The sequence below is a fragment of the Narcine bancroftii genome, chromosome 6, assembly GCF_036971445.1.
Source record: "Narcine bancroftii isolate sNarBan1 chromosome 6, sNarBan1.hap1, whole genome shotgun sequence".
In the NCBI taxonomy this organism is placed as follows: domain Eukaryota; kingdom Metazoa; phylum Chordata; class Chondrichthyes; order Torpediniformes; family Narcinidae; genus Narcine; species Narcine bancroftii.
The window spans coordinates 254,447,586-254,466,782 of NC_091474.1; the positions used below are offsets into that span (position 1 = coordinate 254,447,586).

The following is a 19,197-nucleotide window of genomic DNA, read 5'->3' on the forward strand; positions in this document are numbered from 1 at the left end:
TCAAAGGCTGCAATGGATTTGATGATTTTTTTTTCCCCAGGTGCCTTCTATTATTGCCCTGGTGGGAGATTCTGATAGCTGCTCCACACTCAGGGTTAAGCTGACTGGCAGGGCTTCAGGCATTGTGCACACCAGAGAGGGATTGAAGCCCATGCATCCTCCAGCCCCACCTCCGTCCAAGACCTCAGTGCATTGCACATAACCCTCCCCTGTATAAATTCCCACCTGTATTGTGACAGAGTATATATATATGTTTTTGGGAGATAAATAGGGAAAGGTTTTTTTAGAGCAGGTCACATGCAAACTCTTTAAAACAGATCTTATTTAAAATACTGGAGCTCTGCCCCATGCTAGACCTGTCGGGGCCACAGCTTTTGCAAGAGCTTTGGAGAATGCCCGAGAGACTTTACTAATGGATTGTTGTTTACAAAATGGCAACAGATGGAAGAGGCTGTCGGAGCCGCAGATTGTCTGGAGTTGTTCTAGGAGGGTCATGTAGTTTGGCAAGCAGAGAAAGTCAAACAGGCTTTCTCTCAGAGAGAGAGAGAGAGAGAGAGAGAGAGAGATTACTTCTACAGTGTTACAGTTGGCAACAGCAGCTGGGCCTGGAACAGGACAAGCTGGAAAGCTTGTGGAAAACCCCATTTGGAAGACGACTTGTGAGTTTTTAAAAAAATTTTCACACTATGAACCATATTGACCAAAATACACATAAACATTTCCCTCTTGAATATACACAGTGTCATTTTTCTCAACTTTTTCCCCCCTCCCTTCCCTCCCTCCTTCCCACCCCCCTCCCCACCCACTCAACGTTCAACATATATGATACATTAAACCCATTAAACAATGTCATCACACAATGAAAATAAACAAGAAAATTGTGTCATCTATTTTTACACACTGGGTCAGTTAATTTCGTCTTCTCATTCTGTCGTTTGTGGTGGTGAAGGTCTGCGGTAGGACTTCTCTGTTGTGTTCCATGTACAGTTCCCAAATTTGTTCGAATACTGTGATGTTATTTCTTAAATTATATGTTATTTTTTCCAATGGAATACATTTCTTCATTTCTTTGTACCATTACTGTATTCTCAGGCTCTCTTCTGATTTCCAGGTTGACATAATACATTTTTTTTTGCTACAGCTAAGGCTATTATAATAAATCTTTTTTTGTGCACCATCCAAATCGAGGCCAAGATCTTTACTTCTTATATTACTTAGAAGAAAGATCTCTGGATTTTTTGGGATGTTGCTTTTTGTGATTTTATTTAATACCTGGTTTAGATCTTCCCAAAACTTTTCCACTTTCTCAAATTGCATGTACTGTTGTTCCCATTTCCTCCTTACAGCGAAAACATCTGTCTGATACTGTTAGGTCCCATTTATTTAACTTTTGGGGCATTGTGTATAGCCTGTGTAACCAATTATATTGTATCATGCGTAACCTTGTGTTTATTATATTTCTCATAGTTCTGGAGCATAGCTTTTCCCATGTTTCATTCTTTATCTTTGTTTAGATCTTGTTCCCACTTTTGTTAGGGCTTACAGCTTATTTCCTCGTTCTCTTTCTCTTGCAGTTTGATGTACATGTTTGTTATAAATCTTTTAATTATCATTGTGTCTGTAATCACATATTCAAGATTGCTTCCTTCTGGTAACCTCAGCCTGCTTCCTAATTTGTCCTTCAAATAGGTTTTCAGTTGGTGGTATGCAAACATTGAACCGTGGTAATACTATATTTGTACTTCATTTTTTCAAAAGATAATAATTTATTTCCCTAAAAAGAATTTTCTATTCTTTTGATCCCTTTTCTCTCCCATTCTCTAAAGGAAAGGTTATCTATTATGAAGGAGATTAGTTGATTTTGCATCAATATTAATTTTGGTAATTGGTAATTTGTTTTATTCCTTTCTACATGAATCTTCTTCCAAATATTGAGCAGATGATGTAATACTGGAGAACTCCTACATTGTACCAATTTTTCATCCCATTTATATAGTATATGATCTGGTACCTTCTCCCCTATTTTATCTCGCTCTAATCTGGTTTTTCCCTTGTTTGATAAAAATCTGATAGGTATCTTAATTGTGCTGCTCTATAATAATTCTTAAAATTTGGTAGCTGTAAGCCCCCTTGTTGGTACCATTCTGTTAATTTATCTAGCGCTATCCTCGGTTTCCTCCCTTTCCATAAGAATTTCCTTATTATTTTTTTTAGCTCCTTGAAGAATTTCTCTGTTAGGTGAATTGGTAACGATTGAAATAGGTATTGTATCCTTGGGAAGATATTCATTTTAATGCAATTTACCCTTCCTATCAGTGTTAGTGGTAAATCTTTCCAATGTTCTAAGTCATCTTGTAATTTCTTCATTAATGGCTGATAATTTAATTTGTATAGATGGCCTAGATTATTATCTAGTTGAATACCTAGGTATCGGATTGCTTGTGTTTGCCATTTAAATGGTGATTCTTTCTTAAACTTTGTGAAATCCACATTATTCATTGACATTGCTTCAGTTTTATTTGCGTTGATCTAGTACCGTGATACTTCTCCATATTCCTTCAATTTCTTATGTAATTCTTTTATTGATAATTCTGGTTCTGTTAAGTATACTATGACGTCATCTCCAAATAGACTGATTTTATATTCCTTCTCTTTTATTTTTATCCCTCTTATATTATTTTCTGTTTTTATCAGTTCTGCCAATGGTTCTATAGCTAATGCGAACAGTGAGGGAGATAGTGGACATCCCTGCCTCGTTGACCTGCTTAATTTAAATCGGTTTGATATCTATCCATTTACTGTCACTTTCGCCGATGGTCCCTTATATAATGCTTTAATCCAATTAATATATTTCTCTGGTAGGTTGAACCTCTGTAGTATTTTGAATGAATAATTCCATTCTACTCTGTCAAAGGCTTTCTCTGTGTCTAAAGCAACCACCACTGTTGGCGTCTTGTTTTCTTGTACTGCATGGATTAAGTTAATGAACTTACAGATATTGTCCATTGTTCGTCTTTTCTTAATAAATCCAGTTTGATCTAGTTTTACTATTTTTGGTACACAGTCGGCCAATCTGTTGCTAATAGTTTAGCTATTATCTTATAATCTGTGTTAAGTAGAGATATTGGTCTATACGATGCTGGTGTTAGTGGATCTTTCCCTGGCTTGGTATTACTGTAATTATTGCTGTTTTGCATGAATCTGGCATGTTTTGTGTTTCTTCAATCTGGTTCATTACTTCCAGGAGAGGAGGAATTAATAAGTCTTTAAATGTTTTATAGAATTCTATTGGGAGTCCGTCCTCTCCCGGTGTTTTATTGTTCAGTAGTTTTTTTTATTATATCCTGTATTTCCTCTATTTCAAATGATTTTATTAATTTGTTTTGCTCCTCTTCTTGCAATTTCAGGAGTTAAATTTTAGCTAGAAACTCATCTATTTTGTCTTCTTTCCCTTCGTTCTCATTTCGATATAATTGCTCATAGAATTCCTTGAAGTTTTCATTGATCTCCATTGGGTTATATGTAATTTGTTTCTCCTTTTTCCTTGATGCCAGTACCGTTCTTTTAGTTTGTTCTGTTTTAAGCTGCCAAGCTAGTATTTTGTGAGTTTTTTCTCCTAGCTCATAATACTTCTATTTTGTCTTCATTATGTTCTTCTCCACCTTGTACGTTTGTAGTGTTTCGTATTTTATTTTTTTGTCCGCCAATTCTCTTCTTTTTGTTGTACCTTCCCTTTTTGCTAATTCTTTTTCTGTACTTGCTATTTCCCTTTCCAGCTGTTCTATTTCCCGATTGTAGTCCTTCTTCATCTTAGTTACATAACTTATTATCTGGCCTCTGATAAATGCCTCCATTGCATCCCATAGTATAAATTTATCTTTCACTGATTCCATATTTATTTCAAAGTACATTTTAATTTGGCGCTCAACGAATTCTCTAAAATCCAGTCTTTTAAGTAGCATGGAGTTTAACCTTCATCTATACGTTCTCGGTGGGATGTCCTCCAGCTCTATTGCTAATTACAGGGGTGAGTGATCCGATAACAATCTAACTTTATATTCCGTTTTCCTAACTCTTCCTTGGATATGGGCTGACAACAGGAACAGGTCTATCCTTGAGTATGTTTTAAGTCTACCCGAATAATATTGGTATTCCTTCTCCTTTGAGTGTTGTCTCCTCCATATATCCAAAAGTTGCATTTCCTGCATTGATTTAACCATAAATTTGGTTTCTTTGTTCTTTCTGCTAGTTTTTTTTCCAGTTTTATCCATCTTTGAGTCCAAATTAAGTTCCCTTCTATCAGTATATTCCCCTGCGTATGTGCAATCTTCAAAAAGAAATCTTGCATAAATTTTTGATCCTCTTTTTAGGTGAATATACATTGAGCAAATTCCAAAATTCTGAATATATTTGATACTTTATCATTACATACCTCCCTGCTGGATCTATTATTTCCTCCTCTATTTTGATTGGTACATTTTTATTGATTAATATAGCTACTCCTCTGGCTTTTGAATTATGATGCTGCCATTTCGTGCCCTACCCAATCTCTCTTTAATTTCTTGTGTTCCACTTCAGTTAGATGTGTTTCCTGCACGAATGCTATATCAATTTTTTCTTTCTTCAGTAAATTTAACAGCCTCTTCCTTTTGATTTGGTTATGCATTCCGTTAATATTTATAGTCATATAATTCAACATGGCCACTTCATACTTTGTTTACCTCTCATTTCCGCTTCCTCATCACCGCCTTTCCTCCTTATCCATTTCTCAGTTTTCTTTTTTTGAACATACTGTAAGACAACACTTCTAAAACATAAAATATTTCCACTATTCCCACATCTAAAATTCCCTTAAACCCAACTGTCCCCCCGTCTGAGTTCCCCCTTGTCCCTTGCCGGGCAACCACATCTCCCCTCTCCATTTGGATTGCGAACCCGCTGGCAAGCGTCAACTGATTTCGCAGTGACTGTTAGTCTCTCCCACCCAGTCCTCTCCAGAAAAGACTTTTATCTTCACATATAACAAAGCTCACTCTCTTAATTCCCCCCTTCCTTTCTTCCCCTTCTTAGTTCTTACTTATACATTATTTTTCTTCTTTATATGAAGTTTGTCGTCATTCTTGTTCTTGTTACATCTCTTCATCTCTCTGTCTGTTTTGCAGGCGTTTTTCAAATTCTCGTGCTTTCTCCGGATCCGAGAACAGTCTGTTTTGCTGCCCTGGGATAACTATTTTAAGCATCGCTGGATATCTTAACATAAATTTATAGCCTTTCTTCCATAGGATCAATTTTGCTGCGTCTTCAGGAGCTCAAAACTTATGTCTGGGTGGGAAAAAAAAATTTGACCTTTATATTCCAGCGGCTTTTAGTCTTCTCTCATTTTTTTCATTGCTTTCTCCAATATATTTTCTCTTGTCATGTATCTCAGGAATTTTACTAAAATGGATCTTGGTTTTGGTTGTGGCTGTGGTTTAGGGGCTAATGTTCTGTGTGCCCTTTCTATTTCCATTCCTTCCTGTAATTCTGGCATTCCTAGGACCCTGAGGATCCATTCTTTTATAAATATTTTCATATTTTTGCCTTCTTCATCTTCCTTAAGGCCCACTATCTTTATATTGTTTCTCCTATTATAGTTTTCTATTATATCCATCTTCTGAGCTAACAACTCCTGTGTTTCGTTAACTTTTTTTTATCAGATTCTTCCAATTTCCTTTTTAAGTTGTTCACTTCCATTTCTACGGCTGTATCTCGTTCTTCCACCTTGTCTACTCTTTTTCCTATTTCTGTTATGACCAGCTTTAACCTACTCACTTTTTCTTCTGTACTTTTCATTCTTCTTTTTATTTCACTAAATTCTCATGTCAGCCATTCTTTTAATGCTTCCATATATTCTTGAAATTTTTAAAAAATCTATGTACTGTCTATTCACTTTATCTTCCATTTCTCTGTGTAGAGCTTGATGTTCTCCTTCTCCTTCTGTGTCTGCTCTAGGGGTTTGTGTCTTCTACTTCTCTTCCTTGTATCTGTGTCTCTTTTGATTTTCTTGTTGGGCTGTTTGTCTCAGTTTGTTGGGTATTTTTTTTTATGGTGTCTTGATGTTGGTCCTCTTCTTCTAGTCTGGTTATCTGTTGTGTCTTTGGTTTCCGTTTTTCATTCTCCTCCCTCCCGTTCCCGTTATTTTCTATATCTTCCCGCTGGGAGCCCTGCTGTCGGATCTTTCTCAGCTGTTCGTGCTGTGGAGTTCTACTCCACAGCTGGTCCCCCCTACCGTTGGTGTTGTCTTTGTCATGTGCAGTTGCGCACCTCTGTTTGGCTCCGTGAGCCATCTTTGCAGTCCTGTGTTCAGTGGGTCGTGACCCTGCGGGGTCACCACTGACCTCAGGGAGTGGGCTTCTCTTTCCACGGCGGGTTCCTGCCTCCTTCACCTTTCTCTTCCGGCGTCTTTCCTTCTTCTTTTCTTCCTGTTGTTTTTGGCTTTTCTTTCTTAGGTGCCATTTCCTCCACACCTTTATTTTTTATTTGTTGTGATTTGTATGTCTGGGGATTTGCTTTTTCTTCACTTTTTTCCTTCTTTTCTGAGGTGGGATGGGTATTCTCCTACTGACCGGCCACTACTCCATCACGTGACTCTCGACTTGTGAGTTCTTAATTCAGCCTGGTCAAAGCCCTTGTGGTTCATGCCAGAGGAGAGGACTGGCTGTCTAATGTTTCACTTGGAATAAGCGAAACAAAAAGGAACTCTGTGGTGACCTGAAAGAAAGAGGTTATCATCTGGAGAGCCTCTGAAGGGGGCAAGTTTCGTCAGCAAGACACTGAAGTGGCTGATGGAAGTCCATCAGTTGTGGATGTCCTGGAACAACACGTCTCTCTCTGAAAACCGACAAGAACCTTCCTGAGCGGTAACTTTTTACCTTTCAAGCACCAAAGCCTGGTGAACTTTATAAATGTTAAATTCTGTGCACAGTATTACATTGGGTTAGTTAAGTCAATCATGTTAAGTTAAAGTGTGATTCTGTTTTCATGTTTAAAGATAATTAAAAGCAACATTTGTTTAAGTAACCATTTGTCTTGATGAATATCTATTACTGCTGGGTTTATGGGTTCTCTGGGCTCGTAACCGTATTGCCATCATCTTCTCTCCTCTGGAGAAGGAAAGGCCGAATTAGTGCTCATTCAGTATTCCAGCCACATTGTCCCCAAATGGCTCCACTGACCATGTCTTCATTATTTACACACGTCTCGATGCTTTTCTCACATGTCATTTTAACTCGCACTCGCTCTTTGCGTTGGGTGGCACGGTCAGCGTAGCAGTTACAGCACCAGCGATCGGGACTGGGCTGTCTGTAAGGAGTTTGTACGTTCTCCCTTTGTCTGTTTGGGGTTTTCCCCGTGGCCTCTGGTTTCCACCCGCGGTTCGAAATGTACTGGGGGTGTAGATTAATTGGGTGTAATGGGGTGACACGGGCTTGTGGGCCAGAAGGGCCTGTTACCGGGCTGTAGGTCTGAATGTATAAATTAGGAGAATAACCAGAGCCTTTTATCCCCAGGGTAATGGAGCCTAAAACTAGAGGGCGTTGGTTTGAGGAGAGTGATTTAAAGTAACCTGCAGGGTGTCTTCCTCACCCTCTGGGTGAGGGGTGTGTGGGACGAGCTGCCGGAGGAGGGGGGACATGGATGGCAAAGGCCAATTGCAGGCAAATGGGACTAGCTCAGGATGCCAACTTGATCAGCACGGACATGTTGGGCTGAAGGGCCTGTTTACATGTTGTAAGATTCAATGATTTAATGTCACCTCTCTTTCCCTCCATGTGAGAGTGTAGTGTCCAGGTTTTGGATTGGTGGGGCTTTGGATGGACCTCATTTTCACTCTATAACTTGGTGAGGCTACACTGGCCTCAGTCTGAGTGCAGTGCAGGCTGAATGGGTTAATTCAGAAGTCACATGTTCCATCGCCGAAAGTTGGCCTTCCAGCATTTGGACAAATTAGAGGAAGATTCTAATTTTAATAATTTAGACACGGTAACAGGCTCTTCCAGCCCACAAGTCCAGGCTGCCCAATTGCACCCAATTAACCAACACCCCTGGTATGTTTCAAAAGGTGGGAGGAAACTGGAGCCCCTGGGGAAAATCCACTCAGACACGGGGAGAATGACCCAACTTCTTCCAGACAGCGTGGGATTCAAACCCTCGTCCTGATCACAGGTGTGACAATAGCATTGTGCTAACTGCAACGCCAATTGTGCTGTCTTAGCAGGGTTGATAGGGAAGTGGAGAGTGGCAACCAGGATATTTTGGGGAACAGGGATCAGCGATTTTGGAAAAAGACAAGAGTGGAAATTCCTTATCTGACAGAGCGTCGATGCTTTGGATATTTTTCCCAAGCTGTGTATTTTTGGTGCAGGTGATCTCTGAGGGATCGGGGGTTTGAGGATCAGGCAGGGATGTGGGTGAGGGACAGGAACAGCCTGGATATCAGCGTGCGGGCACAGCAGACTGGAAGGGCACGTGACCAACTCCTGTTCCTGTGTCTGACCCGACTATGGGTTCAGAAGTCCACTTGGCTCGGTGAAAAGTGCTACAAGAGGTTCAAACTATTCATGAATTTTCACTCCTCTCTGCCTCTTACCAGAGCCTTGTTATATGGCGGGATGCGAGAGTCACATTCCCAAGTGGAAATCCCATTGCCGGATACACCAGCCGAAGCCTTCACGATGCTGTTGAAGTACATCTACACTGGCCAGGTCACACTGAGCAACGTGAAGGAGGAGGTGTTGCTGGACTTCCTCAGCCTGGCTCATAAGTATGGGTTCCCAGAGCTGGAAACTGCCGCATCTGAGTACCTGTGCACCATTCTAAGCATCAGTAACGTCTGCATGGTGTATGATGTGGCGAACCTTTATTCTCTCACCAAGCTTGAAAACACTTGCTGCTTATACATAGACAGAAATGCAAAGGCTGTCCTTGGCAATGAAGGCTTCCTGGCCCTCTCGAAGGTGAGACGGTTTGCACTCATGTTCTTAACATGGGGGTGGGGGGAGGGGAGTTGAGTCAGTCTGCAGAAGATAATCCCATCCTGGACAAGATGGGCTGAATGGCATCTAATTCTGATGTAAGCCTGTGTGTTGCTTTACAATTGGCCTTCATTGAGTACAGGAGTTGGATGTTACAATTATACAAGATGTTGGTGAGGCCATATTTGAAGTACCTTGCGCAGATTTCTGTTCTCTTTGCTCAAGAAACAATGCCATCAAACTGGGAGGTGTGCAGAAACCTTTCAGGAGAATATTATCAGGTCTGGGGGGGCCTGACCACGAGGAGGGGCTGTGAAGGCTCCAGTCCAGGGCCTCTCTGAGTGGGGAGGGTGAGCAGCCAGAGGTTGGGGTACATATTGGTCCCGATGTCAGAGGCAGGATTTGGGTTGAAGTCCTGCAAAGTAAGTTTAGGGAGTGAGGAAAGAGGCTGTAGAACAGGCCCTCCATGCCACTCATCTCTGGATTACTCCCGGTGCCACGAGCCAGGGAAGGTCAGAACAGGAAGGGGGTGCAAACTAATGTGAGGCTGAAGAGAGGGGGCAGGGTTTCACGTTTTTGGATCACTGGAACCTTTAGTGGTGACCTGTACAAGTGGGATGGGCTGCACCTGAACGCGATGGGAACCTATTATCCTGGCAGGGAGTTTGCTAATGCTGTTGGGGGAAGTGGGGGGGTTAAACCAGAGTGGCGGGGGGGGGGGGATCCAATGTCAAGAGACAGAGGAAGAGGTGGTTGGTGCACATGGGAACAGCTGATCGGGTGTTTGTGTGGAAGGACAGGCAGAGAGGGCAACATTGCAGCTAGTGGGGATGCGTTACAATGCAACGGGGTCACTGTAACAAATACAGAGCTGAAGGGTTATATGTAAATGCAGGCAGCAGAAGGAAGAAAGTGGGTGGCCTTGCAGTACAGCTACAGATTGGCAGGTCTGATGTTGCGGCCATCACGGAGTTGTGGCAAAAGGATGGAAGTCACTGGGAGCTGAATGCCGGAGGACACACAGGGCATCGAAAGGATGGGCAGGTGAGCAGAGGGGTGGTGTGGCTCTGTGGGTAAGGAACATTACCTCATTAGAAAGAGGTGACGTAGGAGATACAGAATCATTGTGGGTGGAGTGATGGCCGCTGTATCCAGATTTTCAAACAGTAGCGGGATGTGGACAACAAATTACAACAGTAGAGAGAAAAGGCATGTTAGAAAGGCAATGTTATAGTCGTCGTGGGGGAGACTGGGGAAATCCTGGTTGGGCCTGGATCTCAAGAAAGAGAATTTGTAGAGATCTGATGAGATGGCTTTTTAGAGCAACTTGTTGATGAGCCCGAGGGGATTGGCCACACGGGACTGGGTGCCATGTAATGCCCCAGAAATGATTCGAAAGCTTGGAGTAAAGGAACCGTCAGGGGGCAGTGATCACAATATAACTGGGTTCAATCTGAGATATAACACGGAGAAACTAAAGTCAGATGTGTCGTGTTTCAGTGGATAATGGGAATTCCAGCGGCATGAGGAGGAACTGGCCAAAATAGGTTGGATGAGGGCATGAGTAGGAAAGATGGCAGAGCAGCAACAGGTGGAGTTTTGGGGAGAAATGGGGAAGGTGCAGGATTAATACAGAAAAGGGGCAATATTTGAATGGGAAAATGTCACAACTGATGAGGGAAGTCAAAGAGAGGGCAGGCAAGGAAGCAAATATCTGGGAAGATCAAGGACTGGGAAGTTTAAAAAAACTTACAGAAGGAAAGGAAGAGCTCAAGGAGGGAGAGGATGAAAGTTGGCCACAAATAATATCAATGAGGATACAAAAGGCTTCTTCAATGACTGTGTAGAAAGAATAAAAAAGAGGTGAGAGTACGTAGAGGACCACGAGAAAATGACGATGGAGAAATAATGGGAGACAAGGAGGTGACAGAGGAACTAACTGAGTATTTTGCATTACTCTTCACTGTGGAAGATATTAGCCGTTTGCAGGATGTCGAAGGGTATCCGGGAAGGGAAGTGAGTGCAGTTACTACTTCAAGGGAGAAGATGCTCAGAAAGCTGAACTGTCCAAAGGTGGGTGTGTCTCCCGGATCAGATGGATGACACCCTCAGGTCCTGAAAGAGGTAGCGGGAGAGATTGTGGAGGCTTTGGGGATGATCGTTCAGGAATCAGCAGATTCTGGTCTGGTCCCAGAGGACTGGAAAATCACAAATGCCAGCCCAATATTTAGGAAGGGAAGGGGCAGCAGAAAGGAAATGATCGGCCGGTGAGTCTGACGGCAGTGGTGGGGAAGATGTTGGAGTTGATTGTCAAGGATGAGGTTACGGAGAACATGGAGTCACATGACAGGATTGGCCAAAGCCAATGTAGTTTCTGTAAGGGAAAATCCTGCCTGACAAACCTGTTGGAACTCTTTGAGGAAGTGACCAACTGGCTGGACCAGGGAGATGCAGTGGACATGGTGTGTTTGGATTTTTAGATGGCCTTGGACAAGGTGCCGCACATGAGCATGAGGCTGCTGAACAGGGCGAGAGCCCACGGTACAACAGGAAACGTACTAGTGTGGGGAGAGCATTAGCTGGTCGGCAGGAAGCAGAGAGTTGGAAATCAGGGATCATATTCTGGTCAGCTGCCAAACCATGGTAGGTACAGCTCTCCATTGTCTACCCTTCCCTGATCATTGGGGGATCAAAGGTGGAGAGGGTGAGGACATTTAAGTTCTTGGGAGTCCTTCATGGACCCAACACCATCGTGAAGAAAGCTCATCAGCGCCTCCACTTCCTCAGGAGTTTGCGGAGGTTTGGGACGACCCCAGAAACCCTGGCAAATTCCTGCAGACATGTGGGTGAAAGTGTGCTGCTGACCGGTTACATCATGGTCTGGTACGGGGCACCAATACTCCTGAGTGTAAAACCCTCCAAAAGGTAGTTGACACAGCCCAGGACATCACAGGCAAAACCCTCCCTACCATTGGGAACATCTACAGGGAACATTGCCGTTGGAGGGCAGCAGCGATCATCGATGATCCACCCCACCCAGCGGTCACTCTGTCCTCGCTCTTGCCTTCAGGAAAGAGGTATCGGTGCCACAAGACTCACACCCCCAGGTTCAGGAACAGCTGCTCTCCCTCCACCATCAGACTCCTCAACCACAAACTCAACCAGGGACCCATTTAAGGACTCTTGTGCACTTTATTGATCTTTTTTCTCTCTGTATTGCAGTTTGTTCACATTCGTTATCTGTTTACAGTTTATTACCTGTTTACATGTGGATGTGGTGTAAAGTATTTTTTGCATCACCCAAGTAGTGGTAATTCTGCTTGGGTCTGCAGGAAAAGGAATCTCAGGGTTGTACGTGATGTCGTGTGTGTACTCTTAACAATAAATCTGAACTCTGCCTGCACAGAATGTTCTGCTCAAAGTTGTGTCCCGTGATTCCTTCGCTGCCCCTGAGAAGGAGATTTTTCTGGCGCTGATGAACTGGTGTAAACAGAACCCAGGGGAGATGCATGCGGACATTATGAAGATGGTGCGACTGCCATTGATGAGTTTAACGGAGCTGCTGAACGTGGTGAGGCCCTCAAGCCTGTTGTCTGCTGACACTATCCTCGATGCGATCAAAGTCCGATCCGAGAGCCGCGACATGGAACTCAATTACCGTGGTGTCCTCAGTGAGTATCCCCTCGTGTGGGCATGGTGCTCGATGTGGGGCCAGGGGGAAGGGGTGGGGGCCAGGGGGACGATGGGGGAGGGGAGGGGGAAGATGGGGGAGGGAAGGGGAATTGTGGGGGAATTAATTGGGTGGAAAGGGTGGAGAGGGGAAAGGGTGGGAAGGGGGACTGGGGAAGGGTGGGCAGGGGGATGGGGGAAGGGGAAGAAGTAGAACTGGAGAGACAGGGATAAGGGATGGGGAAAGGTGGGAGAGGGATGGGGGTGGGGTCAGGGAGGGTATGGAAAGGACCCATCGGGGGGCATGGGGGTGAACAGTTTGAGGAGGAACCCATTGGGTTTGGCAGTGGAAATATGCATGGAGTGGGAGGAGGTAGCAGGGGTCATCTGGATGAATACTTTCACAAGAGAAAATTACTTTGGCGATTGTGAGGATGGCTCTTTCACAATGTTAGGAGGCATGGAATCCAAGGGGGAGCTTGCTTTGTGGATCCAGAATGGGCTTGGCTACGGAAGGCAGAGGGGGGTTGTACACAGTTTGTACTGGTCGGTGGCCAGTGGTGGTCTGGAGGGATCTGTTCTAGGACCCCTCCTCTTTGTTATTTTTATAAATGGCCTGGAGGAGGAAGAGGATGGGTGGGTTAGTGAATTTGCAGATGACATGAAGGATGGGAGTGCTGTGGACTGTCTGGAGGGGTGTAAGGGGTAACAGAGGCACATGGATAGGATGCAGAACTGTTATTGACCAGTCCCCCCACTCCCCTGGCCCTTGCTGTGACCCCAGTGAACTGTCACCAGTCCCCTCACTCCCCCGGCCCTTGCTGTGACCCCAGTGAACTGTCACCAGTCCCCCCACTCCCCCGGCCCTTGCCGTGAACCCAGTGAACTGTTACTGACCACCCCCTGTAAGGTAAAACATCATGAGATGGGAATGTGTAAGGAGTTACCCTGTACAGGGCTGTAACAAGATGTGAATGCATCCTTGTACTTACAAGATAAGAGAGACATTGATGGATTGAGAGGCAGGAAGCTAGCAGGGAAAGGATAGCAACAGTTTTAGTCATTGGACAAGTAATGATATGATGATGTTCTAAGCATGTATCCAAGGGTATAAAAAATCACCATTTTGCTGATAACGGCAGAATGCATTCTCCGACTAACATTGTTAGTCGCAAGTGTTACAATCCGGTAATAAAGAACAAAGAACCCTGATTTCGACTCAGTCTGGTGTTTGTCTCACTCATTCATGAACAAAGCAGACCTAACACCCCCCAATCCCCCAGCACTTGCTGTGACCCCAGTGAACTGTTACTGACCAATCTTCCCCCCACCATGCCCTTGCTGTGACCCCAGTGAACTGTTACTGACCAGCCCCCCCACTCCCCCGGCCCTTGCTGTGACCCCAGTGAACTCTTAGTGACCAGCCTCGCCTTTGATCTCCCCAGTACCAGATGAGAATATTGCCTCGATGAAGCACGGGGCGCAGGTTATTGGTGGAGAGCTAAAGGCTGCGCTGCTTGATGGAGACTCCCAGAACTATGATCTGGATCATGGCTTCTCCCGACATCCGATTGACGAGGACTGTCGCTCTGCCATCGAGGTGAAGCTTGGCCAAGCGTCGATTGTGAACCACATCCGTATGCTGCTGTGGGACAGAGACAGTAGGTGAGTGTGGGAGCAGCATGTCCACCCCCTCATTGATACACCTTCATGCCCACGACGGTGCTGTCATACAGCGCCAGAGATCGGGATGGGGTTCACTCCTGCGCTGACTACGAGGAGTCTGTACTTTCTGCCTGTGTCTGCATGGATTTTCCCAGGGCCCAAGTTTCTTCTTGCTCTTCAAAATGTGCCGGGGGTTTGAGGTTAATGGGTGCCATGGGCTCGGGGCTGATAGGGCCTGTAATGGGTGGCACGGGATCGGGGCTGACAGGGCCTGTAATGGGTGGCACAGGCTTGGAGCTGACAGGGCTGTAATGGGTGGCACGGGATCGGGGCTGACAGGGCCTGTAGTGGGTGGCACAGGCTCGGGGCTGAAAGGGCCTGCAGTGGGTGGCACGGGCTTGGGGCTGACAGAGCCTTTAATGGGTGACACGGGATTGGGGCTAATAAGGCCCATATTAGGTGGCATGGGATCGGGGCTGACAGGGCCTGTAATGGGTGGCACATGCTTGGAGCTGACAGGGCTGTAATGGGTGGTACGGGATGGGGGCTGACAGGGCCTGTAATTGGTGGGTCTCTATCTTCACAGCAGAGGGGTGGTCCGTATTTTGTCACAGCAGAGGGGTGGTCCGTATCTTGTCACAGCAGATGGGTGGTTCGTATCTTGTCACAACAGAGGGGTGGTCCCTATCTTCACACCAGAGAGGTGGTCCGTATCTTCACACCAGAGGGGTGGTCCATATCGTCAGACCAGAGGGGTGGTCCATATTGTCAGGCCAGAGGGGTGGTCCGTATCATCAGACCAGAGGGGTGATCCATATCTTCACACCAGAGGGGTGGTCTGTATCTTCACACCAGAGGGGTGGTCCGTATCGTCAGACCAGAGCGGTGGTCCGTATCGTCAGACCAGAGGGGTGGTCCTTATCTTCACACCAGAGGGATGGTCCGTATCGTCAGACCAGAGGGGTGATCCGTATCGTCAGACCAGAGGGGTGGTCCGTATCGCCAGACCAGAGGGGTGGTCTGTATATATTCCTGCTATAGGAGTATTGTATCTCTGTTTATCCAAACTACAAGGATAATACAATGGTTGGGGGCTTGGCCTTGGAACATGCCAGAAGTCTGAGGAAGGAGGCATATGGTATCCTGACTTCACTGCTGTGTTCTAAGTGGACACAGAGCCGCAGTACGTGTCAGACTATGGGGCATATCGCACTCCAGCAGCAGGCAGGACCATCGGCCCATGATGTTGTATTGACCCGCCCCTCAATACCCTCAACCTTCCCTCCCTCACACCTGCAACTCTCCACTTCTCTTCAATGCCTCTGCCTGTCTCAAACTTTTCTAAATGGCCCGATTGTGCCAGCGTCCAATACCCCGGCAACACATTCCCGGCACATGTCCTCTGGTGTTTGTGACTGGAGCAAATGTTGCTGGCTGCCCACCCTAACTCTGTCCTTCACAATCATCTACACCTTTACAAAGTCAAGTATCATCCTTAATCGCTCCCACGAGAAACGCCCCAGCTCTGTCAACCTTGTCTCAGAATAAACATTCTCCAGTGCTGGCTGCATCCTCTCTCAAATGTCCACATCCCCCCTGTAATGAGGGGACCAGGGCTGAATGCACTATTCCAAGTGTGTCAGACTTCCCTTCCACCCCGTAACGAGGGGCCCAGGATGAACGCACTATTCCAAGTGTGTCAAACTTCTGCTTCCACCCCGTAACGAGGGGTCCAGGGCAGAACACACTATTCCAAGTGTGTCAAATGTCCGCATCCCCCCTGTAATGAGGGGACCAGGGCTGAACGCACTACTCCAAGTGTGTCAAACTTCCCTTCCACCCCGTAACGAGGGGCCCAGGATGGAACGCACTATTACAAATGTGTCAAACTTCCCTTCCACCCCGTAACGAGGGGCCCAGGATGGAACGCACTATTCCAAGTGTGTCAAACTTCCCTTCCACCCTGTAACGAGGGGCCCAGGATGGAACACACTATTACAAATGTGTCAAACTTCCCTTCCACCCCATAACGAGGGGCCCAGGATGGAACGCACTATTCCAAATGTGTCAAACTTCCCTTTCACCCCGTAACGAGGGGCCCAGGATGGAACGCACTATTACAAATGTGTCAAACTTCCCTTCCACCCCATAACGAGGGGCCCAGGATGGAACGCTCTATTCCAAATGTGTCAAACTTCCCTTTCACCCCGTAACGAGGGGCCCAGGATGGAACGCACTATTCCAAATGTGTCAAACTTCCCTTCCACCCCGTAACGAGGGGCCCAGGATGAACGCACTATTCCAAGTGTGTCAAACTTCCCTTCCACCCCGTAACGAGGGGCCCAGGATGGAACGCACTATTCCAAGTGTGTCAGACTTCCGCTTCTACCCCGTAACGAGGGGCCCAGGATGAACGCACTATTCCAAATGTGTCAAACTTCTGCTTCCACCCCGTAACGAGGGGCCCAGGATGGAACGCACTATTCCAAGTGTGTCAGACTTCCGCTTCCACCTCGTAACGAGGGGCCCAGGATGGAACGCACTATTCCAAATGTGTCAAACTTCTGCTTCCACCCCGTAACGAGGGGTCCAGGGCAGAACACACTATTCCAAGTGTGTCAAATGTCCGCATCCCCCCTGTAATGAGGGGACCAGGGCTGAACGCACTACTCCAAGTGTGTCAAACTTTCCTTCCACCCCGTAACGAGGGGCCCAGGATGGAACGCACTATTACAAATGTGTCAAACTTCCCTTCCACCCCGTAACGAGGGGCCCAGGATGGAACGCACTATTACAAATGTGTCAAACTTCCCTTCCACCCCGTAACGAGGGGCCCAGGATGGAACGCACTATTACAAATGTGTCAAATTTCCCTTCCACCCCGTAACGAGGGGACCTGAGCAGAACACACTATTTCAAGTGTGTCAAACGTCCGCATCCCTCCTGTAATGAGGAGAGCAGGGCCGAACGCACTATTCCAAGTGTGTCAAACGTCCGCATCCTGCCTATAATGAGGGGCCAAGGGCCGAACACACTATTCCAAATGTGTCAAACTTCCCTTCCACCCCGTAACGAGGGGCCCAGATTTGAACGCACTATTCCAAGTGTGTCAAACGTCCGCATCCCCCCTGTAATGAGGAGAGCAGGTCAGTACGTACTATTCCAAGTGTGTCAAATTTCTGCCTCCCCCTGTAAGGAGGGGACCAGGATGGAACGCACTATTCCAAGTGTGTTAAACATAGAAAGATAGAAGATAGGAGCAGGAGTAGGTCATTCGGCCCTTCGAGCCTACTCCGCCATTCAATGAGATCATGGCTGATCTTAAATTTCAGTACCCCGTCCCCGCCTTCTCTCCGTAACCACTAATTCCCTTATACTGAAGAAATATATCTAATTCCCTCTTAAATATATTCAATGAACCTGCCTCTACTGCTCTCTGTGGCAATGAATTCCACACATTCACCACCCTCTGGGTAAACAAATTCCTCCTCATCTCGGTTCGAAATGGTTTGCCTGTTATCCTCAAAACATGGCCCTGGGTTCTGGACTTCCCCACAATTGGAAACATCCCATCTGCATCCATTCTGTCCAGTCCTGCCAGAATTTTTTAGGCCTCTATGAGATCCCCTCTCAATCTTCTAAACTCCAGCGAGGACAATCCCAATTTGCGCAATCTTTCCTCATAAGTCATTCCTGCCATTCCAGGTATCAGCCTGGTGAATCGCCTCTGCACTCCCTCCATTGCAAGAACATTCTTCCTCAGATAAGACAACCAAAACTGCACACAATACTCCAGGTGGGGTCTCACCAAGGCCCTGTACAGCTGCAGTAAGGTATCCTTATTCCTATTCCAAATCCTCTTGATATGAAGGCCAACCTACCATTTGCCTTTTTAACCGCCTGCTGTACCTGCATGCTCGCCTTCAGAGACTGGTGCACAAGAACCCCTAGGTCTCTCTGCACTTCCCCATCTCCCAATCTATTGCCATTCAAATAGTTATCTGCCCTTCGGTTTGTATGACCAAAGTGGAGAACCTCACATTTATCCACATTGTCGTGCTTTTGCCATGTATCTGCCCAGGCCCCCCATTTATCCAAATCACATTGGATTTTCCTGACCCCCTCTTCCGTGCACACAACCCCTCCGAGCTTAGTGTCGTCTGCAGATTTGGAGATATTACATCCATTCCCCTCATCCAGATCATTAATGTAAATTGTGAACAGCTGGGGTCCCAGTACAGATCCCTGTGGCACCCCACTGGTCACCGCCTGCCACTCAGAAAACGAGCCATTTATCCCAACTCTCTGTCTTCTATCTGCCAGCCAGTTCTCAATCCACATCAATACTTTGCCCCCAATCCCATGAGCCTTGATTTTGGAAGCCAGTCGTTTATGCGGGACCTTATCGAAGGCCTTTTGGAAGACCAGGTACACCACATCCACTGGCTCTCCCCCATCTATTTTACCTGTCACCATCTCAAAGAATTCCAATAGATTTGTCAAGCACGATTTACCTTTTGTAAATCCATGTTGACTCTGTCCGATCCCTTCTCTGCTAGTCATATGCTCCGCTATTACATCCTTAATAATGGATTCCATCATTTTGCCCACTACTGATGTAAGGCTCACCGGCCGATAATTCCCCACTTTTTCTCTACGCCCCTTTTTAAATAGTGGGGTAACATTAGCTACCCTCCAATCCATGGGTACTGATCCTGAGTCTATCGAGTTCTGGAAAATAATTCTTAAAGCATCTGCTATCTGAATGGCCACTTCCTTGAGTACCCTAGGATGTAGATTATCAGGCCCTTGGGATTTATCGGCCTTCAATCCCATCAATTTCCCCAAGACC

The 19,197-nt window shown here is 45.9% G+C and overlaps 1 protein-coding gene across 2 annotated transcripts in view; it reads left to right on the top strand.

The window, feature by feature from the left end:
- The window catches only part of btbd9 (BTB (POZ) domain containing 9), a 101,778-nt gene that overhangs the window by 11,729 nt on the left and 70,852 nt on the right, over positions 1–19,197 (top strand). For both annotated transcript variants that reach the window (XM_069888025.1, XM_069888026.1), the window contains exons 3-5: positions 8,630–8,993; positions 12,418–12,682; positions 14,126–14,345. In XM_069888025.1, coding sequence (XP_069744126.1) covers positions 8,630–8,993; positions 12,418–12,682; positions 14,126–14,345 — 849 coding nt within the window. The remainder of the gene's footprint in view (positions 1–8,629; positions 8,994–12,417; positions 12,683–14,125; positions 14,346–19,197) is intronic.